Raw genomic sequence first — 25,790 nt, forward strand, 5'->3', positions numbered from 1 at the left:
CTATAAGCAAATTCATAAGATTACCTAAATTAGCTATTAAATATGGCAGAGCATTTACTTTTGCAGCATTGCAGAAAACCAAAAGTTAATATACAGAGAAGTACTTCCAGTTTTCAGGTAGTGTACATTTTTTTCCATGTTGGGAGATCATGAATACAAAGACTTTGGGTAAGAGTTGCACATGGCAAGACTTTAAAGCTGTAAAAAGGTATGCTTCTAAGGCCCTTCTGGGGTTGGAAGATCAGAACCTAACAAATTCAAAAATATTCTACTTTCCTTATGGACTAACAGTTTACAACTAAACAAAGAATATTTTTAGGAGAACAAATTAAGGATGACCTTCCAATACAAACTTGAAACGTATTACAAAGAGGAAATCCTACCTGACTGCTGGTGTCACTGATGGCTTCCAGAAGTTTTTCAACAGCAGCCTGCAGTCGAGAACTAATATTTAGAATCAGTTCCTCCTTTTCAGGGTCCATTTCCACTCCAGCGAAGATGCTTTCTTTGAGATGCTGAGTCAGCTCAAGGCCTTCATCAGGTGCTGCTGACCATATACTAATATCATCACCTCCTAGATGACTTGTGTGATATGAGGAAGATGGTTCTTCTGCAACAAAATAATAATCTTTTAAAATAGATTTCTTGCCTTTAAATTGATAAAAAAAAAAAAATACATATTTGATTTAAGAATGGAGAGACAAGCAATTAAATAATAAAATACTTCAACCTTCAAGACAAGACACCACAAAGACATAAAGGAAATATATTTTACAGTAAGTTTTATACAAATAATGCACAGAATATGTTAATTACAAAACAGCTATAAGGGAGAGAGAAAAAGGAGATACTAACAGAATATAATATTGCGGACAGCCCGGTAGTACTACTATAGGACTTAAGAGTCTGGTCGTACAAACTCTTATTACTGAATTATTTGTAATAATTGTGATTTGCAGAATTGCCCTTAATATAGAGAACCAGGGGAACTTGCCAGTTCAATCAGTCGCTTGTCATCAGTAACCAAGTACAGTACTGTGAATAAACACAAATACATGGTTCAAGAAATGTACTTATTTTAAATACAAAGACTTCATTGAGATGCGGTATTCAACAACAGATGAACTGGTACTGCCAGTCCTCGTGATAATCAAGTCTGAAAAGCAATATCAGATGCAAAAGCATTATTTTGATATAAACTATCATCAAAGGGCATGGGTACTTGTTATACTTAGAATGCAGGGCTTCAGGTAAGCAAGAAAAATGGATGTTTGTATTTTTGTTGTTTTCAAACATTTTAGGCAATGGGTGAAATCTTCAAGAACAGTGTGGAAAATGTGATAATCCAGTTATGTGCCTTAGCAGTAGATTGCTTTATTAATGTTTGAATGTATACATCAATGTATAGTGCTTTGAAAATGAGAAGTACTATACTTTTTTAAACTTAGATTTTTATATGGCAGGAAAATATTTTAATAAACTTTTTCAATAAAAATTAAACAATATAATCTTTAAAGTATCTTTATATAATGTGTTTGTTTGGAAAAATCAAACTACGGAAAAAACATTTTTTCCTAAGTGTCCAATGTGATCATTAGACAAATTAAAATCAAACTGTGCTCATTCAGTTGTTATATATGAAAAATAATTCCAGTACCAAGTTATTAGTCCATTTAAAGTTCGTGATGTTATCATGAAACCTGAGAGCAAAGCCAGAACACTTAATGTAGTCAAAGAACTTTGAAAAGGAGTGATTTTAGTCCTATTGAGAATATGCTTCTTTTAAAAAAAAAAAAAATGTTTTTAATACACTGGTTTTATATAATCTTCCTATATTTATTTTTCTCCTTTGCTGCCTCACCCTTCAATACATCCCAGCTCCTTTTTGAAAAAACCCTCCCACAACTGCAACTGCTGGTTGTGTACAACCACAATGAGATATGCAAATTATTATTCTCAGATTTAAAAAAAAAATGTGCTGTACTGTGTTTAATATAATTATGCACATTTATGCCTAAAAATAGTAAATGATATGCACCAGGATAATGATCACGAATTGTGTACTTATTTTACTCTAGCCAAGATCTGATGCCCATAAAAAAGTTACTTCCATATCAAATTAAAATAGACTTTGGTTTGAATTGTTTATTTTTGCTTCCGCTAATATTTATAAAATGTAATCTACTGTAGGCATTTTAAGTAACTGTTTCATATTGCCTTATAATTTGGGGGGATAATATAATTTAACATAATCTTAATACTCTATTAAAATGTAAACATAAAGAGAAAGATAATATGATACATGGAATTTGCATAAGCATGGCACCTTTTTTTTTTTTTTTTTTTTTTTAACCACAGGATTTCAAAGCACCTTATAGACACTAAGTATTGTAACTAGACTGACTTTTGCATTCTGTAAGGGTTTCTTTGGTTTTCCTCTTTGACTTACTTAGAGAATCCCTTTTTATTGCCCTTAAGCCCCTTGCCAGTTCCATCTCAAATTGTGCCTTGGCCTTCCTAATTTTCTCCCTGCATGCTTATGCAGTACTCTTATAATCTTCCCTAGTACTATGACCACTTTTTGTAGTATTCCTTTCGAGATACAAACCACTGAGGAAATTGATGTCTAGCAATGCTTGTCTCTTAGGCTGGGGATAGGCATTAAAAAAGCCTAAGCCTGAAATGATTCAATCTTTGCAGGTTAGTCTAACCTGGCTAGGCTGAACCAGTTTCTGACCGTACAGACATTCCTTCTGGACTGAAGAAATTCGGGCACATGCCTGCAGTGGCTCGGGCTAGAAGCCAAAGGGTGCTACAGCAGCCCTCTCTTCCCTTGCTCAAGTGGGGCATGGCCAGACTCTGGGAGGACGCTCTGATTAGGGAGGGATTCTCCCACTCACCCATCCCAAGCTGCACCTAAGAGTCAGCAAGGAGCTGATAAAACAGCATTTCGCAACCCATCAAGAAAACAAAAGCCCCTCTCATTAGTTCAAGTTCTTTTTAAACAACTTTTTCCAAGGAAGGAACAGAGGGACATTACCAGCTGACCTGTTGAGTAGCTCCAAAAAGCCCTAAGCGGACACTGTCCTGTCTGCCTTACACAGACACCTCTCAGCATTAGCTAGCATACCACGTGCTGGCTATGGTCCATGCTGTGGGAGAGGGGAGGGGAGGGTTTCCCTGCTTGAGCAGAGAGTGATGAGGCAAGGGGAAGGGGCAGACACTGCTGTGCCTGCAGTCCCTGCCAGAGCTCCAACAATGGAGTAGAGGGGCAGGGTCAGTCCTGCTCTGGAACAGAGAGCCCCGCCCAGATACTGAGATGCTAGAGGACTCTGGTTTAAGTTAAACCAGGAAGGAGTCCAGGACAGACCTTGCATAAACCAGTTTGACCCAAATCAGTTAAGTCTGATACTACTACATTCAACCAGGTTTATCTCAAACCAGTTTCAGCCATTTTCAAACTAGTTTATGTGCACTGAACGCCTGTTCTGTTACAGGTTTAAACCAGCTTCTGATGACTTAAACCGGTTTGTGTGTAATGTCTGTCCCTAGCCTTATTGCACTTCCCATTCTTCCATCACATTGCTCTTATGCACTTAACGCAGCCACCTTAAACTATAGCCAGCATTCCTGGACTCCTTTTTGCCCCATGGGATCATGCCCATGAGCTCCCTGATTTAATGCCTGCTTTTTTGAAGCCTAGCATCTTTATTTTACTGCTGTCCTTCCTTCCTTCCCTCAGGATCTTGAATGCTGTCATTTCATGATAACTGTCGTCCAAGTCATCTTCCACTTCACATTCTCAACCAGTTATTCCCTGTTTGTGAGAAGGAAATCAAGAAAAGCTTTTGGCCTTTTCACAACATGTACCAAAAGATATCCCCAACACACTCCAAGAATTTACTAGACAGTCTCTGCATTGCTGTTTCCCTCCCAGCAGATGTCATGATAACTGAAGTCCCTCATGAAAACCATTTTTTGCCATTTGGAAACTTCCATCAGTTATCTAAAGAAAGCCTTGTCCCCCTCTTCCTCCTGATTTGGTGGCCTATAACGGATGGCCTGCTGCTTTCCTCTGACCTTTATCCAGAGGCTTTCAACAAGCCTATCTCCCCACTTACAGTGAGTTATTAAGAAGAAAAAGGTATTCTTTTTGCAAAGTAACTTGAAAAGCAGACTTCTGATAGATGATATGAATTTGGAAAAGCTTCAGGCCTCAAAACTTACTCAGAATCAGTACAGTTTGATCAAATCATTTTACAAGCTGGTGCTAATAACCTCTCACTCCCATCAGTCCCAAATTGTTTTGTTTTTTTTATTATTTCTGCCAGTGAACAGAGGCTTACAACATGGAATTCGTGAAGTAATGGCAAGATTTTAGACTTCATATTTTAAAACTCTAGCTTTGTTACATTACTTTCCCCCCACCAACCCAAAATCTATGTATAATTTTCTGCCGTTTATTTTTTCGGTATAGAATAAATAAATAACATTGGAGATGTAGTATTTTCTAAAGCAACTAACTCTAGAACATGATTTAACTGAAGGGCAGATGGAAAAAAAACCCAAGGAAAATGCCCATTAAAATTAGTTTAATACTTTGAATTCAGAATATTATTCTACTATAAAACATGACTAATGCAAAAGTGGCACATTTCTGTTTAACAGACCTGTTTCTTATGTTTATTCAGTCATATTTCTTTAATGATAAGGCTTTGATCCTTCAATGAGCTCTGAGTGGAGAAAATCTAGGTCTAAGATTAAAGTGTTTACCATTTTTTATTTCTCTTTCCCTTGCTAAAAGAGCAGAACTGAGATGACTTAAATGCTGAATTATATTCCTCCTATTCCTGAATCATCAACAGCATAATGTAGTAAAATCTAGAGTAGTTAGCCCAGGAAGAGTTCATATTTTAAAAATCCTATAGTATTTTCTCAGAAGTTTCTGGGGTGGGGAGGTGGGGGGGGAAGGGAGAAACAAACATTTTTTGGGGGGTTTGTTTTTTTTAACATGAATTGAAATGTACTAAGAATTACATTAAGCTAGCCATGCCCAATTTACTTGGAATATGTTTTTGTGCCAGACAAGAATGTACATATTAATTTGCTGCTGGGGTTTACAGCAGTGGCCTTTAGTTTAAAAGTCACTCTTCCACAAGCAGAGCTCTGAGGGAGGATGACAGCAGCTGTTGTAGTAGCTGCTGTCACCCTCTGAAGCTGTTGTGACAAATGAAGATCCAAATCTTCAGATACAATTAACTTATAGCTAAGTCACTATATTACCTTACACAATCTCAGCATGCTTTCTCACTGAAATCTGAACTTTTGTAATTGTTCTGGAAATAAAAGCTTGTTATCTAGTAACCAAGTCAAAGAACCTTATAGATTCAATCATTCTTTAAACTTGTACAAATCAGCAAAAGTTTAAATAAGCAGGCTGAAACTCATATGCTGATGAGTAAGTCATACTGTAAAAAAGCCCAACTATAAAATTAAAAACAGATTGTATTCAGAAAGCTAGAAGATAAGTTGCTTTAATAAATGTATTATTTTTCTGTGTTGTTCTATACACATAGGAAAAAAAACACATAGATATTTTGATTTCCTGCTCAGCTTTCAAACTGAAGAGTTGTTTGGTGGAGGAGGAGACTAGTATCTGTTTCACACTCCCAGAATTTTGTAAGAGATTATTTATTCTCATTTTGTTACTATTAAAAATACAGGACATGGATAAGGACATTTAAAACATAAATAGAAATGTTTTTGAAACATGTGCTCCAACAAATAAAATAGTGCAATAGCATCTCAAAATAATCATCAGAAAAATGTCAATCCAGACCTTTCAAAAGGAAGTATTCTCTTTATGAGGAAGCTTTCATATTATCATTTTATTAGTGAAGTGGAGGCCTCTGAGTTTTCATATCCAAACATGGTCAGAAGTATATGACATTTGTGGGCATGTGGTGTGCAAGAAAATAAAACAAGTGCCTTGTTTTGGGATGGCAAAAATGCAGAAAAAAGATTTGTCTGGAGTCAGGGCCAACTGTGTGGCAGAAAAAGTCCTTTTGGCAATATGGGGGCACTTTTACACGTGTCTTGGCGGGGAGGTAGCACTTTAATCAGAGTATCTCTGAGAGCTGTTCTAATTAAAGTGCCACTGCATCTCCTGTATCAGCATTCCCGCTGCCATTTATAAGCATGGAGACACTGATACATGAAATGCAGGAGCGTGGTAATCGCTGATCAAGTCTGCTCTGGCACGCTGGAATTCCAGCATGTCAGAGCAGCTTCCGTGCCGACGTATAGGCGCCTATAGTGTTTCCAGGAAGCATGGCATCCTAGGAGACAGTGTGGGTGAAGTAGCAGGAACTTCCTGGTGTGGCAGGACTGCAACAAAGCTAGCCCCCAGACCCTTGGAAAGCCAGTAACATGGCTGTTACTTCTTTACTGTAAATAGTTCTTTATATAAATGCCTGTAAATAATGAAGTGTTTTTTCCACACCACAAGTTTCATTAAATAACAAACTGAATATAGACGATCGCCCATTTTGAGCCATCTTAGTGGTTCTTCAGCCAAAACATATTGCTGCAGCTGTGACAGGGTTAACGCTGGACTCTGCTCCTGCTTTTTGTAGGCCCAGGGAGAAGCAGCAGTCATCTTGGGAATCCTAATCATGTCCTCTTAATTGTTACCTCAGCTTGCTTGGTATCTTCTGCCAATGTATTGAGTATAGTCAACTCTGTCCTTCATGCCATTAATAGAGATACTCAAAATTACTAATCCAAGGCAGATGTCTGGGAAATCCCAGTTGATACCTTCCCAGTTTGGCCTTCAGTTATTAAGGACTACATTTTGTGTACCATTATCTAGCCAGTTGGGCACCCACCTAGTACTATTTTGCCTCAACTATATTTCTTTAGCTTAATTATGAAAATGTATTGAGACTGTTAAAAGCCTTACAAAAACTAAGATGCATCAGATCTACTACTCAGCCCCATCTACAAGGCCCAACACCTTAGCACTAAAGGAAATCAGGTTGGTTAAAATAACTTACTTTTATCAAATTCTTATGAGCTGTTACAAACAATAGGCTAATTACTAGGTAATTATAAAGTATTTAATGATTTGTTCTAATATCTTTCCAGGTATCAAAGCTAGGGAATTACATCCCAGTCAGTCACAGCACTACTCCCCCCCCCCCCCTTTTTTTTTTAAAGATAGAAAAAAAAAGATGTGTTGTTGTTTCCCAGTTTCTGGAACACAGTTGACCAGTGTAAGTTCTCAAAAGGACAGCCAACAATTGCAGAATTACTTCAGCCAGTTCTTTCAGTTGTCTACGATGAACATATCAGGCCCTGCTGATACAAAAACATCTAACTTAAATAATATCTGACTTGTTTTTTCTCTACTCTAAGCTAAGTTCCTACTATCTTGTCCTTTTTGCTGTGGTTATCTTCTAATAATGGACCTTGCGAAGACTAAAGCAAAACTGAAAAAACCAAAAACATTAAGCATCTAAACCTTATACACGCCATCCATTATTAGCTTCCTCTCCTCATTCAGTAACGTAATTTTCATTTCCCTTGGTCTTCCTCTTACTTCTTATGTATTTAACATTGCCTTTCACATCCTTTACTACCTGTGTCTCTATTTGTGCCTTGGCTTTCTGGATTCTGTCTCCTACAATACTATTGTATTCCTCCTTCGTAATATGGCCAAGTAGTAACTTGACACACATTTAATGTTATACAGTACAGAAAATATTCAGAAGTATAAACATTGAATAAAAACTGGTAATTAAATCTTTATTTAACATCTGAGTAACAACTCTAAAGCATGTATTCCTAATAGCTAAATTTGATGGTCTTGGGGATTTAGAATATTTTTCTAGAATATTTATTGAATAAACTAAGACTCTAAATGCAGGCATGTATAATAGAGTGCTAATATCAAGTTGCATTGTGAGCTATCCTGAAGACCCACATAGAAGACTGAGGGAGCATAAAGCACCCCTTAGCGGGTTGTATTGGCTACTTGCAGCAGTAGACACAGCACAGGAAAAGAAGCTTCTGCAGAGTAGGGGACAGGATTTTGGATTCAGTCCTGTCCCCCCATTGTGACAGCAAATTTATACAGCACCATGTATAAGATCTGGAGTGGGGACAAATTAGAAGAATATTAAGACTTTTCTGTTTCTCTTAATCCATTTCCCAGGTCCTGGCAGGCATTAACCATGCAATAAATTGTAGCATGCTGCTTCAACATAGATGCCCGCTGCTTGATCCCTGGCAGTAATGTAACTGTTGGGATCCAGCATAAAATTCCTCAGCTCCAAATGACACCATTATCTTAATGGCTGCCAAGGGCTGCACAAGAATATGCTGTCACTTACGCAAAGTTTTTGACAAAGATGTAATTTAGCTTAGCAAGTGCCTAGGGATGTGCTATAGTTATCCAAAAACAATTTAATCAGATATTTATGTTAACAATTGACATCAGATGACTCTCTTATATACATTCATACATACTATTTTTAAAAAACACATGTAATGAATTTTTTAGAGTACCTGGTTTTTTACTGCAATTTTAAAAGTAAAAGATACTTGCATATTATTGGCCTTGCATATAACATACAAGTAAACACAGAACCAGTACCTTTTTCATATCCCACACAGACACTTGACTTTATTGACTCTTCTGTCTTACTTTCCCATGCTACAATCTTAGAGGATGGCTGGCCTTTTCCAGCTCTATCCAGTAATCCAAGAACATGATGACCAATTGTTTCTTCTACAGCAACAGTTGTCTTCACAACTTCTAACAGAATCCTCAGGAGTCTGTTGTTAGCGTTCTGTAGAGCATGCCTACATGTATGGACAGAACAGAAACTAAATCAGTAAATTGATACCTTTCCTGCCTGTGCATGGACATACAATTTTTGTTTTACATGTGAAATACTAGAAAGAGGAAAAATGTGTTACTGATTCAGTAGAATTAGCATTTTCTTAAGATTGCAAGATATCATTCATATGCATTCTATATTAGCATACTGACAGCAGTCCACAGTCAAGCAGTTTTACAACACAGAGCTGAAAACTACAATTTTGAGATTTTTTTTCCCCCCCCTGGCAATTCTCTTTAAATATGGTCAAGCAATGCCATATTTGTCAATAATCCAATTAAAAACCCCTTCTCTCCTCACCATGTTTCACAACTTGTGAAACCTGTTTTATTGGATATAGGCTAAGACTGGATGGCTAGGAATGACTGAAACCAGGCAGAATTTTACAACTTGAACTTCTGAGACTGGTTAGGTAGACTCTTCATGATGTTTTTAATATCTGAAACCACCCCTCTTTACAAGACAAAGAATGTTATATTATCTCAAAAAAAGATGAGACATTCAGACTTTGGTAAAATATTTTAGGCTAATACTACTAAGAGAGAGAAGCCACAATTTTTTGTACTCTACATTTTTTTAAAGTAGTGTTTTAATTATTGGGAATTAATTAATGTCCATTGAGTGCAATAAAAGAATAAGTGAAATAAAATTAACTCGAGTTTAGTAAAAAGACAAAACTTCAACCTTTTCACACAAAAAATTGCTTAATACAAAAGTGTTTGTTTCCTAGTTTAAAGAAAACCTCCTTCTTCCAACCCATTCAAATAGGCCTTGAAAGACTTCAAATACCCATGGGGCAGAATTTAGAAAAATAAAAATAAATACTACAATAAGTATTACTTCCCATCTGTAGTTACAGATGACCACAACATCCAGTATAATCATGACTTTACACTGGTAATATGCACTTTTAAATACAGAGGAGAGCTGTCCAACTGGGAGCCCATAGCTGCGTGTAGCCCCTAAGGGGCTACGTTGTGGCTCCCACTTGGCTGCTGTTTCCCACCATTACACTGGCTGCAGCAACAGCTACGGAGTCCAGGCTCCCCCTTCCTCTGGCCTTCCCCATCTGCCCTTGGCCTACTGTGGGGGGTAGCAGAGCACTGGGGGAGCTTATAGCCTGCTGGTGGAGCAGGGAATTTGCAGTTGGGGACCTAAGGGTGTCAGGATGCCCAGGTAGGGGGTGCAGCAGCAGAGGACATGTAGTACCATGGCGGGGGTATGGGGAACAGCAGATTGTAGGAAGGGAATGTGTGGTGCAGTAGGCATGAAGAGCAGCAGTGTTGAGGGAGGCTGGAGGGAAGGTTGCCCAGGACAGAGAGAGAGCAGCAGTAGGGCATCTGGGTGCTCTGTGCAGTGCGATGGAAGGCACTGGGCACCCAAGACCCATGGCCCCCATTGATGTAGTCCCTGGCCCCTTACAAGTTGAACAGCCCAGATATGAGTCTGTCCGCTTATATGTAATGAATACATGACTATAAACATTAAAAATGTTATCTATATTAGCACAGTGTATCAATTCTGAATGTCAGAATTCCTGCCTTTTCAAAAAATTACTGTACTCCATGATGAAGATCAATTGTGCTTACACCTGTGTGATCAAGACTCCACACTGAAACTCAGAAAAAAATATCAAGAGAATGGGGGAGCATGCAAGGTAATAAAAGTTAGAAGAGACAACAATGAAATCATTCAAGGTAAATTTATGTTTAAAAAGAAAGCTGAGACTTTACAAAAATAAATGAAATTTTAGAGGTTTTATTACAATAATGCAATCTCTTAACTGCAGTAAAAAGTGATCAACAAAAAGTTGTGCACAATCCCTTGCCCTCCCCCCCCCCACCAAATGGAAAATTTCTCAGACACTATTTTATAAATGTCTAAATTATACTACAGAGTTGGGAAAGATGCTAGACAGCCTTTGAGCCCCAAATGTCTCTCCTTAGGTCCGAGAAAGAAGCAAATACATTCTAAGCTAAATACCATATACAATAATATTTTGTTTAAAAACATTAAGTAAATGAAAAGCAAAGCTTGCTTCTCTCATATTCATTGGCGAGTAATAACTACAATACCACTACAATCCTGCCACTAAACTATGCCGTGCAACATAAGCAACATTTAAAACTTTGAATATGAAAACAGACCATTGTGCTTCTGTGGAAACTTCTAATTTAAAGGTTAGACTGAATTCAAAGTACCTTTCTTTAGAAAGAACTGCTGAAGATGTTTCTTCAGGGTTCTCTCTTCCTTCTTCATCCTCTAAGATGGGCTCTTTTGATTCAGTTTGATTTTCTTTTTCACTCTGAATTAATTTTTGTAAAGGGAGAGAGGACAAAAAAGACAAAAATCCTGTCATGCTGGACTCAACATGCTAGTCTGATGCACAGTTACATCATGAAATAAAACACCTGCAAAACCTATGCACTATTTGAAATAAAAAAGCAATCCTTTTGTCCAAGATTACTAGTATCAAGGAACAATAATAATATATAGGGAGTGGGGAAAATACGAGGGATCGAAGGCAAGGCTTGTTAGAAAGAAGTTTGTTATCTTAATAAACACTTCCTAGGTTTCTGGTTGGATGTTGCTATAGCAACATTAAAATTGGACTTTACCTGAATTAAAAAGATATATAAAACTTAGGCTCCACCTCTCCTCACTGTTTAGTATATACCGTCTAAATAAAACTTAACAAATAATACTAACATGCATCATTGTACTGAATGGCAGACAAAAAAAAATCCTATTGTATGTATATGCCAGGGCTTCTAAGGCAGTCAAAGTCCATATTTACCTGTGTTTGCGTACTGCTGTTACGTAGCTCACAATACAACCTCTCCCTTCCAGGTACAGAATGCTTCTTTAATGATTCTAGTTCCTCTAAAAGCATTCTCTCTCTCTCTGTAACCAAGCTGTCATTCTCCAGTGAATCACTCTATAAAAGAACCATCATAGAGACAGGCTTTTACCTTTGGGTATTAATGATTTCTGTCACTTCTAATACTCAGCATGTCTTGCACAAGGAAAATACAGCCTAGTCTGTCAAGTGGTTAAAAGGAAATGAAAATTTTTCCAAAACAGACAAAAACTAATAAGTGTATTTGGTATCTTAAGGTGGATTTTCATACAACTGTTATAAAACTCTTTTAAAGCAGTATGGTTATACTGAATGCTACAGACAACTTCATTGTTTACACACACACACACACACACACACACACACACTGTAGTAGGGTATCTAGTATTCTATCTGGATAGTATGTTTTCTAGAATAGGCTTTCACTGCAGTCATACAAGGCAAAAAAAAATGTATAACAAAATAGAAGAAGACCTAAAAGTATCCTTGATTTTAAAGTTACATTTTACTTCTCGTACAGCTCTCACGGCCAAACATTAGAAGACAGCGAAGCTAGAAGCCTAAACACCAACTCGATGTCTCTCATCAATAACTCCAGCCCCTCCTGATGCCTAGATATGATGGAAGGGAGACAGAGGCCAGGAGGACATGGACAGAGAGAATGCTACCTTAGGGGAGCAATTCCAAGGCAAAGGATGCGAAGAGGCCCACAGTGATACTAGAATAAGCTATCTAGACCTGCTATCTAAATTCCTGCAGTTGCTTCAAAAGAGAAACAGGAGTGTTAGCCAGATACAATCACAGTGATCTGGAATAGCAGGTCACCACTATACCACCTTTTCTCATGAAGACAACAGAAAGTATGTGAGGTAAAATCCAGTGTACGAGGAGCATAATAATAGACTGGTGGACACTTGTATTGCAGTGGAGTTCCATTCCCCATGGAAGTGAATTTTAGGGTTCTCTCATATTTATTTTTATACCTATTTTTTAAATGCTTCACCATTGAAATGAAGTATCCAACACATATGGATGCACCACTACAATGGAATAAATGGGTCAGAATTCAGGATTGTTTTGATTTCACCTGATATCCAGGTAGAAACAGCAGATATGCAGTAGTAGGAGATCAAACTGCTTAATCCCGTCAATTAAGCTGGCAAAACTGATGAAGGCTTCAACCCAAAGAGCTTCATGACAGTTTAAGGCATTGATAAAATGTATTCTTTTAAATCTGCTTGGCTGTAGTGAGGTCTCAAAAACGAGCTAGGTTCAGTTGTCAGCTGCCCTTGCTCCAAACCCATATTACCTCTGCTAACTGCATTTTAAGTCTTTCAATCTCTGCTAAGAGCTGTTCTTGATTTTCTTTTTCCCGCTCCATTTGTTGCATGTGCCCCTGCCTCAATGTTTCTGTTGCCTGCTGATGTTCCTGATACTGTCGCACAAGTTCCTGTCGCATGTCTTCCAAACGCTCTTCATACAGCAACAGTTGACTTGAGGTTTCTGTGCTGGATGCCATCATACTATTATTTTGCTGTAATATATTAATTATTTTTAGTATCATATGTGCTGGTACATACTGTATGAAATATTTAAATTGTTTTTTCAAAAAGAATTGCACAAGTTATAACATCCATTAACCAAAATATCAACTTGTTTCAGGCTTCTTGAAAGCCCAAATGTTAAAGAATCATAAGCTGCCCCCATAAGAGAAAGAACAATCCCTTTCATAACTGTAAACAAAACAAAGACATAAATGGTTTCCAAAACAAAGACAAGTACCATATTTACCCAAATTCAAGACAACCCTGAATTTAAGACCACCCACTAATAATCAGATTCCAGACATGGAAAATTTATAAGTGTATAATAATTTTCCATGTCTAGAATCGAATTATTGGAGGATCATCTTAAATCATCTCCCACTACTACTGCAGGCATTGGAGGGGGGGGAACAGATGATGAGGGAGCAGTAACAGGGCAGGTGGTAGAGGGGACATACCTTGGGTGAGGCAGTGGGGGGGAGGCACAAGGTAGGGCAGGTGGTGGGGAGGCAATAATCAGGCAGGCATCAACGAGGAGCAGTGGGGGACAGGCAGTAAGGAGGCAGGTAGTAGAAGGTGCGGGAGGAAGGCAGCTTTCCCCTGCCACCTGTCCCCCCTGCCACTTGCCCACACTTTGTGCCTGCCCTCCACAGCCTCAGGTCCCCACCCCTTCCCCCCTCCCCCACAAAGTCTCCAAACTCACCCACCTGCCCCTCCCCCTCCCGTTTACCTTTGCTCTGCTGCCAGTAAGCTCCATCCCTGCTACAGCCTGGGGCACTGAATATGACCCCTGTCCAGCCCCACAGCAGTAGCACAGAGCCAGCGTTGCTACTACAGGGCTGGGCTGGGGCTGGAACTGCCCCATAAGACATCATACTTGGATTCCAAAATAAGGGCCTTTCCCCTCATGTTAAATGAAGGAAAAAGCATCTTGGAATCAAGTAAATATAGTATCAAAGTTTATTTGCAGGGAATGATAACGGACAACAGGAACTCATCTATGCTGTTTTATCTGACCTTGACCATTGTAATTTCCTGCTCACTGCAATTTATGATCCACTTCTCAAGTTTATAGAAAATGCTACTACTTAATCATCATCCTTTACTACTGCAATATAGTGACTGCAGCTACTATCATGTCTTAGGTCTGTATACTGTTGTTTTAAGCTACAAACTTGAATTTGGTCTTCAGGTCAGGGCACCAATGACTTGTTTACCAAAGATTAATCTAAAGTAAAATTTTGTTTTTATGGTGCTAATTAAGTATAGTAATCTATACATTATGTGTTTCAGTAACAGACATTAACATTCAGGTAATATTTGTACTGTGCAATTATCACAAGAATCAATCAGACACATTTGATGTTTCTTAAAAATTAAAATGGAATCTGTATTTTTATTGTCTTGTAATTGTTTCCAAGGAATCATCTGCATTTTAAAAGCTTTTAAAGTCAATTATGAAAAGCAAGTACAACATAAAATTTGTTTCAAACTGAGCAGAATATAGATCTTAAGGTTTCAAATAATTGCAATGCATGGACTACAAAGACAATAATTTACTATATTGTAATACATTTTTTATCTGAGTCTATTCACAAATGTGATGGAGAAAAATGAGATGACCTATTATGATTGGTTCTTTTGCATCTTTATTATAGTATTCAATATAGAACTTTTGGGCACCTATACACATGCCTGATACTTGCTCTGACGTGTTCTAGAACATGTCAGAGCATTCTAATTAGAACACTTCAGCAGCCTCGGTGTCATGTGTATTCAGTGTCCCCGCCTTTCAAAATGGCGGTGGGAGCTCTTTAAGGCTCATCAAACAAACTTTAGTTAAAGCACCTCCATTGCCATTGTGAAGCGCAGAACACTGAATACATGAGACACTGTGGGAGATTTAATTAGAGCGGCTCCTGAGAGCTGCTCCAATTAAGACACTCCCCTTGTCCCCAACCCAGAGCATGTGTAAAGATGCTCTTTGTTTTTAAACTCTAATCTTACTGAGAACAACATGAAGATGTTAATCAACATGAAAATGTTTGATACAGATCACATATTTAAAATTATTGTCGTTATAATTTATCCTTTCAGATGGCATTTAAGAGGGATACTGCTAGGTTAAGAAAGCATATATTTACACAATTTATAGCACTAGCAGTATATATTAATTAATATTAAAAGTTGCTGCTAAATCTAGCTACATTTTAACTATTTATGCCATTTCTCACAACTTTTGACCAAGAACTGGATCATTCAGTTTCACTACGTTTGCTTTATGATCAAACAAATATAATGCTTCAATATTAAGCACTGAGGGGGAATAACTAAAGAACTTCATTAAAATTAGCCTTTTCCATTAAAAAAAATTAAAAAACCCAATAAATAATGGCCTAAGCTACATAACAGTAACTGGAATAATGGTAAAACTTTTTGTGAACAGATGGAAAATGAAATGAAATTGTCTGAAATATACAAATATGCTATTTCACAGAACAAATAGATTGACAATGTCTTTATACTTACCAGTATTTCCTTCAGCTCAAATTCTGTGCGTCGGGAGGAAGATTCAACTGATAATTTCATTTCCTGCTTGCTTGGTCCCAGCATGTAAAGAGGCCCAGCAGTTGATTCAAATTGTTCTCCGAGAGAAGGAATATCACTGGACTCTTCACTGAGCTCCTTGCTAAGTGGTTTCAGTTCTTCATGTTTAATGTCTTTTTTCTTTTCTTTGCTAAGAAGGGTGTCTAACTCTTCTTCACTGCATTTCTGTATAATTTCAAAATGTCTTTCCTGTTGATGGACAATTTCTGTTTGTACTACTGATAGACTTACTTCTTTCTGTCTAGCCATTCTTGCCAGTTCAGTCTGTTGGGCAAATGCTACACTCATTTGCACAATAACCTGAATAAGAAAATAGTGTCTTTAAAAACACACTGCAACATCAATTACTGGTAAAGAAGAATCAGTAAAACATGTAATAAAGATTTAAAACTATTATTTTATTAAAATAAAAAGCTATAAATAAAGCACAGCAATTAATCAAGGATATTTCTTTTTAAAATAGAGTATTAAAATAGAGAAATATTACTAGGATTTAAACCATCTTGTCTATTAAAAAAAAATCTCAAAAACTTGAATTCTACAGCCTGACTACAAACCACGCAAGTATTTGTTTATTTTTCAAAAAGTATCTTTTATTAATCTGATTGACTGATCATTTGTTTTTTTAAAGTATGTGGTCATAGAATAAAAGGAGATGGATTTTGTCTCCCTAAAAATCTTTATATACTTCTGATGAGTAAATGAATTGAAAATAAATTCTGCAAGAATAAGAGGAATTTCTTCATCAAAAATAAACATGGCATAGTTGTTCTAGTGAAAGCTGTTTATAAAACCTTAATAGCACTCTTCATATTTTACAAAATGTTACATTACCCAAATTCTAAGAAAAAAAAAAATCAACAACAAAATCTTTAAGAATAAAAAGCTATGAGTACAAACGAATAAGAATCTTCTCTCCTAACTTTCTAAATAATTCCCAATGTGAGGACACTAGAGTCTGGCTGGATGAAGATGCAGACACTTAAAAATATCAGTTAATGGCAATACTCATAGGGCATCTATACATGTGCCCGACACCTGCTCCTACGCATATTAATTAGTACGCTGCAGCAGTCTGTGTCACGTGCATTCAGCATCCTGCACTTCAAATTAGTGGTGGGGGTGCTTTAAATAAATCCTGTCGAATGAGCTTAATTAAAAAGTGCCCTTGCTACCATTTTGAAATGTGGGATACTGAATACATGAGACAATGGGGGTGCTTTAATTAGAACAACTCACAAGAGCAGCTGTAATTAAAAGCGCCTCCTCCCTCACCCACCCTGAAGCATGTGTGAAGATGTCCTTAGTTTCTCCACAGGAACCAACTTTAACCATTTATTGTTTTAGGATTTTTAGGATAGGACAACCAGGAAGACAGATATTTGTTAAGAAAATAAAGGGTTTACTAGTGTACACTAAATGAATAAAAAAGAAAAGAAAAATAAAGTAGGATTTGTATAGGCTTCATGCAAAGCATGTCAAAAGCTTAGTGTTTCATATAGGTTTTACAAAATTCTTCCACATTCAGAACCAGAATGAAACAGTTCCTTATAAATAAATATAATAAAGATAAAAATATGTGTGTTCTCTAGTTCTCTGAGCTGCCAGAAATAATAAGTAAAAACACAAGGTTATGCAGTTTAAAAAAAGTTATTGTAAAGTTTTACCTTAGCCATTTCTTGTTCTAATTGTTCTTGGTACTGTTTTTCCAATAACTGAATAATATTCATTTCATTTTTTACTTCTATTTCACTAGGAAACTGCAATACAAATGTCAAACAATCTTAAATGATTTCTTGCTTCTGGTGCATCAATTCTAAAAGTTTTAGCTGAGTTACTGACAGTTCTAAACATTTTCTTTCTTATGATTAGCTTCAAGTTAGTTGAAGTAATTTTGGCCAATAAGTAAAAGAACAGAGTTGAAATTGGGAAAAAAGGTTTCTTACTGCTTCTCCATAAGCAGCTATAGAAGCAAGACTAAAAGATAAGTACCAGTTCAATGCTCCAATACTGTCTGAACCCTGAGACAGACAAGAACAGAAAGGCTATGACCACACTACACTCCTCAGCACATCTAAGCTACAATATTGCCAGTGCTAAAAGTTTCAAGATCATAAGCCAGGTTCCAAAGAATCAGGGCAGTTACTTTAAAATACCATATCTTTTAATTGGTCTTTTATTTTTTGAGCATTTAAGAATTACCATTTCACACCTTCTGTAACCTCAAAGTCTAGACACTTTTTAAATAAATGTTGAGAATCTCTTATAAACACAACTTCTGGAGGTAGTCTTATAAGAAAAACTATAATATTTGAAAGACTGAAGAGAAAAATCACAAGAGCTAGGAACACTAGAACTGCCTTCAACATATGCAGGAAAAGAGGCACAACCCAAATACATCTCTGATGCATAGAAAAAGCAATTAAGTTTTACTGCCCATCAGAATTTTTGATAAATGCATTTTCATGGACTGAATTAACAATATTTTTCATTTCCGACATAGTAATTTAGTTATTCATTATGGCTTATAAATGATTACAATTATAATAATTTATTTTTGCTATAAAATATAACTCCTATTTCAATGATGTTAAGTAAATAAGTAAACAATTTATGGTGAGAATACTTAATAACATTAATATTATTGAATTACACTGTACCTCTACTGCCTCATTTGTACTTTGTTGAAAAACGTTTTCAGCATGTTTCATTTTCGGCATGACCTCTTTAATGTTTACCTGCGAGTCTCCAGGTATACTAAAATATAAAAGAAAGAGTGGGAGTTTAATATTTCAGAACATTCACTTTAAATGTCACAACCCTGCCAGTTAAATAAATAATAAAACATTATCAGAGCAAGGACAATTGTACATAGGATGCAAACTCTTAGGTATTCTTCAACAGAACAATGAAAAATGATTATTATTTTATTTGTATTGCAGTAACTAAAGGGGGTAACTGGGGCCGCAGCACTGGGCACAGACTCAGGGGAGGTGAGGGGTAAGGTGGGGGAAAGGCAGGAAGAGGGGCACAAAAAGAGCCCTGACTCTAGCAGTGGCTGATCCTGCAGCTGTGATCAGCACCATTCCAGTTGGTGCTGCCCAGCTACATCTCTGTGCAGTAATACCCCCCACAATCAGCATCAACTCCAGTGTATTGATATATCTATATCCTACTTGGTACAGTTGCTATTGCAATTGTCCACTTGCAACAATACAGGATAAGTGAACAGGACAAATTAGAAGAGCAAAGTGAAGTTGACAATATAGGAAATGGAGCTAGGATCCTGTAGTTACATGTGCTAGCAGTACAACACTTTGGCCACTCAAACTTGAACACAAAGTTTGGGATTTTCAAAACAACTCAAGTAAATTAGGAGTGCGGTTCTTATTTATTGGAAAAGGACTTGTGGTTCTAAGGCTATGTCTGGAGTGCCAAAAACACCTCAATCCTGACCCATGCCTTGACTTGGCATATGAGGGGCAGACCGCAGGGGAGCCATGAGGAGCCTGATCCTCATTGCTAGTGATAGCTGCATGCATTGCTCCAGGCAGACAGCGGGTGAGGGGCCAGGGTTGTGCTGTCTTGGCCCATTCCCCACTCTGTGCCAAGACACGCATGCAGTCACCATTGGCATGGCGCTGATACCAAGGCTCTGCAGCCTATCCACCAGCTGCACTAGGCTCCGAAGCCCTGGCCAGGCTCCATGGCAGTAGCGGGTGCATGCATGCATGCCTCTGGGTGGACAGCGGAGGTGGCGACCTGGGGCAGCACAAACTCAGCCCTCCATCATTGTGTGTCCCAAGGTGCACATGCAGCCACCATTAATTAATCTAGAATGGGGAGCAAAAGCAAAAATAGCTAAGGTATGTCTATGCATTTGAAATTACTTTTCCGACTGTATTATAAATAAAACGTAAGTCAGGTAGGTACTTTTACAAATTCTACTCAATTATTTAGTAAAATATGCCTAGGTTAATCTCAAAGCATTTTGCTAGTCTAAGTCCAGGGTCAGCAACATTTTTGAGAAGTGGGGCAAAATGACACAGCCTGGGTCTAAGGCAGGCAGTACTTAGCATGAGATTCTCAACTTTATTTACTAGCATTGATTTACTAATTCCATCCTACTTAGCAGCCAGGGAAAATAGTTCACAACACTGAATTAGATGCATATAGTAATCTTAAACTTCTAAAGTTTCTGTAAGTTTGAGAATGATCAGTTGCATCAATAGGGTGATCTTTCACTCTTGGGTGAAATTTACACTCCCCTCCCTCCATCCATCCTGTTCACTTAAAAGACAGCTGAATGTGCCAGGTGGGTCAGAAAAAGAAAGAGCTACGTAACCAAGCAGGATGGCATTCTATTGGCTGCTCCCAGACATGAAAAAAAATGTCAAAAACCAGCATTTTACTAGAAGAGGAAGCGCTTTAGTTTGACCCGCTTCCACAGTGTCTATGTAGACTGTTTCAGCTGGGCTTTTTGGCACTTATCTAAAACTAATTCAATCAGCTATAAAAGCGCCAAAAAACTCCACTGAAGTGCCCTACCTGTACAGACATTGGGCAAATTGGGTCAAACTAACACGATGCCTCTTCTGGACATGCGCTAGACTTGGTGCAGGGGCACACTGAGCTGAAAGTAAAGTGCAGTTTTCTTTTTTTCCTCCACATCTGTAAGCATCCATTTACTTTGCTGCCCCACAGTCAGATGCATTGCCTACTTGCATCATAGGTGCCAAGTTTTATTTCTGCTGGGGGTGGGGGGCTAAGATTATGGACATGTGGAAAGTTTTATGCCTTTCAGGTGAAAGCCCTCTTTCCAAGGCAGGGCAGGGCCCTGGGGCCCTCCACATACTCAGCTCCTCTGACTTGTATTATACAACTGGCTTGTTAAGAGACAAGGCATACATCTGGATGAGAAAGATAGGTAAGAAGTCTATTATGTTCTATCTACATTTAGATACCACAATGCTAGGACATATCAGAAAGCTCTTCTTATATTAGGGTTACCATATTTCCAGTTTCAAAAAGGAGGACACTTGGGGGATATGATTTGGGGGGGGGGGGGAGAGGAAGAGGGAGGCAGTGATATGCCCATGCCCTGACCCCTCACTTTCAACCTGCAGCCCCCACTCTCCGATCCCTGTTGATACCCCTCACACCCAACTCACAGCCCGCTGGCCCTGCCTGTGCCCCGTACTCTCTACCCAGTCCCCTGCCCCCACAGTGCCCCTCACACCCAAGCCACAGCCCCCCCAGCCCTTCACTCCTGACCCATAGCCCTGTGCCCTCCCCCAAGCCCTGCTGCCCACACAGCACTTTCCTGTCCCTGAAGAACCCCCCCACCTCCTTGCCCTGCCTCCCCTCCCTGCTGCAGCCCCAGTCCCAGCAGGCATGCATATACGCATATGCACAGCCATGCACCCCCCACAGCCCTCCAAGCCCTGGCCCTTCAACCCTGGCCCCCCCAGACTTACTTGCTTACAGCTGCTGGGACCATTCACAGATGCATGTGATGGCCCTGCCTCCACTTGTCCAGCCCCCAATTCCCCCAGCCCCAAGCAACACCTAGCTAAGGCAAGCCAGGAAGTGTTGGGAAAGCAAAGGCAGAGCAAAATCCCAGACACTGATATTTCAAAAACTGCCTAGACGGAGGAACCAAAAAGAGGACATGTCTGGGAAAACTCAGACAGATGGTAACCCTATCTTATATTCCAAATGTTATGCTAAATCTTCAGATGTTGGCAGGTAGTTCATATGACTAAGTACAAATCTCTAGCTATCTCTGCTCATGAGAGATATGATAAAAGCCCAATGTTAAGTCAGAATACAAAATATTAAGATTTATGACTTGTATAGCCACAAACTATTTTAATTCTTCCCCTAATATACACTGCTAAAATGAGAGAAATAAGTGTCTTGCTAAAGAAGCATTGTGTAGACTGAATAAAGTAGAGAGGTAATATTTTCTACCGTGAGGGTTATGACCTTTGGTCACATTAGGATTTATAACATTTTTATAGCTGATTTTCCCTCAGTAGTTTATTTTATGTAATACCAAGTCTTAGATAAGTTAGCTCTAAAATAAAGAGGAATCCAGAATGCCTGTTCAATTCTTGAAGCCAGTGGCATTTCATTTTTAACTAATAACTTTTTATAGGTACTTCTACCGTTCTTATTTTTCCTTTGAATAATAAGCAGCTCCTACATACTATTGTATAGCGCGTCAATCTTAGGATTCACTAAATCAGAAATGAATACATTAACAAAACTATCCTCTTTTTTTAAATAGAGTTGATTTGTTCCATTATCCTTTTCTTGACTTCTGGGGGGGAAGTTAGCTCCCTACTTAGATGGAGTAACAATGCAGAGTTGGAGAGAGATGATGCTTCAGCCCACATGTGGTAGCATGGTAGTAGATAAAAGTGCCAAAAAGGCCTGCTGAAGCACCCATTCTATACAGAAACTGGGGAGCCAGGTCAAACTAAAGTACTTCCTCTTCTGGTAAAGTGTCATTTGTTTTGGGGTTTTTTTGTTTTGTTTTGCTTTTTTAACATCCATCACTGGCCAGAGAAAACAAAGATCTCAAGGGAGTAATGCTGGGACGAAAGGAGCACAAGGCCATGTTATATAAAGATGACATGCTTCTATATAACACTCCAAACAAATAGATAAGTATCTGAGGTTGTACAAACTACTAAAACCTATGGCAACTTGTTGGGATATCAAATAAATTATTTTCTTATAAATTAATTATAAGTCCCCTGCATTGATTGATATTTGCTAATACAGAGAGTGGTGAGGTCTCGCTACAGAGTATAATCCCATGTAAAGTGAATAAAGTACCTAGGAACTAAAACTACAAAAGATACCACATTTTTATATAAAGCAAACTGTCTCCCCCCCCACTGAACAAATGAAAGAAGAACTGAATTTTTGGCAAAATCTTCTAAGTTGGATGGGAAGAATCAACACCATGAAGATGATGGTCCTCCCCAAAACTATATTCAACCTTGCTCTGTCTTTAAAGATGTCTGTAAAATCATCTGATTATCAGTAACAGGATGTGGGTTTGCCAGGATATGGCACCTTAAAAAGTCTTGCTCTGTAGCCCCAGTTTTTAAGGCTCTTTAAGGTGCTAGGCATGGCGCAGAGTTCTGGGTTTTGCCTGATCCTCAGGATTGGAGAGGGGACAGCCCTGGGTCCGAACCAGATTCAGGATTCAGCACAGGGCCATCCTGGGGTCTGGGTCAAAGCTGCCCCCTGCTCAATTGGCAGAATTGGGTTGGCTAGGGGCAGGTCCGGATCCCAAACCCAGCTGCCCTTGCTCTGTCTCCCAAGGATGGTGAACACCTCTTTAAAAATGGGCGAGTGCGAGTTACATCCTTTGAAATCTACCTGTGGGATGTAATAAATATCTGGATGCCATTTGCGAAGCATAGGCCACGGTGTAGGGAAGGTATTGAGCTGTGGATAGTGCCCCCTGGCATTGGGGCATATAATAGGAAGCTTCCCACATTTACCACCAGTTTATTATCTAGCAAAGTTGTGACAGGAGAGACTGGGCAGACTGCTCCATATAGGCAGGTGGGTGGACTGACATTGATACCTGGGACAGAACGTTGTCCCCTGTCACACTACTGTTTCATTTACCTTTGTGCTTATCCTCTGACATCACTTCGCCTCTTGCTTACATATAGCCTCAACAAGATGCATCTCCCCTTCCCCTGATATATCCACTTTAAACAATCAACATCACCTTTTATTTCACATCATATTAGCATTTCTATACCAGTTCTTGTATAACTGCCTGACAGTCTTCCCTTACCATTGTGTGGCAGGGCACTGTGTGTGCCTGCCACTTTAAGGGCCTGGTGCTGGCAGCCACCAGGTGCCTGATGAGGGCAGCCATTTTGGAGTCAGGGGCTGTCTATATAAACAGGGCAGTTCGGCTGCTAGAGGCCAGGCAACAACATCACCTGGCCGGAAGGCTGCTGAGATCTACATCTGGAGGTAAGGGAGGAGCTGTAGGGGATGGTCAGGAGGGTCCTGGTCCTGGGTATGACCTAAAACTGCACCCTGCTGGGAGTGGGTGGCCTGGTGGGGCTCTCAGTGGTGTGGGAGCCCCCAGGAAATGCTAGGCCAGTTACCACCTCGGTGAAAGGCGGGTCGGGGCGCCTTAACCCCTAGCCCCTACCACTGGGTGGGTAACCCCTGTGTGAAGGGCCCAGAGGGCAGACCCCAGGAGAGAGTGAGGGGCTAGAGACCTGACCTGAATGAGTACCCTCGACTGGCCCATGCTGGGGCCAGGACCAGGACGGTCAAAAGGGCCAGGGGCCCACTGCGAGGGACGCCCAAGAGCCAGGGGCCTGGGGTCTCGACTGGCCTGGAGGCAGGCCAGGGCTGGGAGCCAGAGGTCCCGGGGGACCACACCCGAGAGGGGAAAATAGTTTCGGGGGGCTAGGTAGCCTGAATGAAGGCGGAGAGGCTGCCTGAGTGGAGGGATCATGGAGGGGTCCCGTTAGGAGGATTCTGGGCACAGTGTGGGGGCTGGTGATCATGTGAACATCAAGATGCCATCTGTGAGGCTTGGCCTGTGGTACAGGGGAGGAAAGGAGATGCAGAGAGCACCCCCTGGCATCGGGGCAGCCTCCTGCTTAATTGACATCTATTAATTAATCAATTAACATCAAGGTGTGGTGGGCAAGAAGGCGGGTGGTTGGCCCAAGAACAGGTGGGCGGGCCACGGAGATTGGCCCAAGTAGGCCCCCTGTTACACATTGTCTCTTCAAATGGGATTGCTTGTCATGCTTTCATCACTTTCCTCTCAACCCATTCTGTTATTTCCCCTGCTCCCCCTACCTGACACCTAGAATTTTCCTGGAACAGTGTTCCCCAGTCTTTTAATGCCCACTTGTTCATCCCACTTGTTCCCAGATCTTATCTCTGTCAATGTATGTTTGCAGTTCATGCGTGGCTAGCTGCATGCATTCTTGTGGTGTGAAGAATAGTCCCTTGCACACCAACAGGGTCTATATCTTTTAGATCGTCACTCTCATGCACACTATCAACAGTCTTATTTGCTGGCTCATTTGCTCTCTTTGGTCCACTCAGTACATTGCTATCTTGTATGTCAATACAATTAAGTTCTCTTTGCAAACCTCCCCCACTCTTCCACACCTTCTCTGCACACCTGCATTCCCAAGTGGTAAGTTGATTCTATGTTCTCACAGTTTTCCCTTGGGTATTTTTCTGATCTGTTTAATCCCCACCTGCATACCCTCTCCCTTACCAGTAATACATCCTACACTGCCATCCATGCCATTTCTACATGTTCCCTCTTTACCTGTGCTTCTCACATTCCCTTCCATACTTTGGAGACAGTCTGACTGTGAACTTGACACTGGGGAGCCTTTCCTCAGTGTCAAGCTTATAGCACCCAGGGAGCTGAAAAAAGTGGCAGGCATTCAGCTGGGAGTCCCAGCTGCAGGGCCTCTCTTTAAAGGTCCGGGCACTTTGTTGGGCTCAGTGTGGCTCAGACCTTTAAAAAGTAGATGTGCGATTAAGAGCCCTAGTTGCATTTCCACTTGTTTACGTTCTTGCCAGTGGGTATGGGGGACTTCCAGCTCTATGGCTGTCACTTCCATGTGTGAAGGGATTCAGCTGGGGATCACGGAGCTTCCCACTTCCTTGGGGTTTGAGGAATTTTATGCCTCATTCCCAGAACTGCATGACCTGCCATGCACATCTGGTATGACAGGTCATAAGGTTTGGTAAGTGGAGCATAACATTCCTTAGAACCCAATAGCACAACTGCCTTAGGTTGCTGGCAAACTTAAGGCAATGTCACGAGACCTAAGGTGATACAAGATCCTT

General features: G+C 39.6%; 1 protein-coding gene across 9 annotated transcripts in view; it reads right to left on the reverse strand.

The window, feature by feature from the left end:
- AKAP9 (A-kinase anchoring protein 9) overlaps positions 1–25,790 on the reverse strand; it is a 217,712-nt gene that overhangs the window by 87,642 nt on the left and 104,280 nt on the right. For all 9 annotated transcript variants that reach the window (XM_059729014.1, XM_059729016.1, XM_059729012.1 and 6 more), the window contains 8 exons: positions 18,575–18,671; positions 17,582–17,674; positions 15,837–16,214; positions 13,073–13,297; positions 11,701–11,841; positions 11,105–11,208; positions 8,657–8,865; positions 384–610 (listed from right to left, as the gene is read on the reverse strand). In XM_059729014.1, the coding sequence (XP_059584997.1) occupies positions 384–610; positions 8,657–8,865; positions 11,105–11,208; positions 11,701–11,841; positions 13,073–13,297; positions 15,837–16,214; positions 17,582–17,674; positions 18,575–18,671 (1,474 nt within the window). The remainder of the gene's footprint in view (positions 1–383; positions 611–8,656; positions 8,866–11,104; positions 11,209–11,700; positions 11,842–13,072; positions 13,298–15,836; positions 16,215–17,581; positions 17,675–18,574; positions 18,672–25,790) is intronic.

Source organism: Alligator mississippiensis, chromosome 5, assembly GCF_030867095.1.
Source record: "Alligator mississippiensis isolate rAllMis1 chromosome 5, rAllMis1, whole genome shotgun sequence".
Classification (NCBI taxonomy): domain Eukaryota; kingdom Metazoa; phylum Chordata; order Crocodylia; family Alligatoridae; genus Alligator; species Alligator mississippiensis.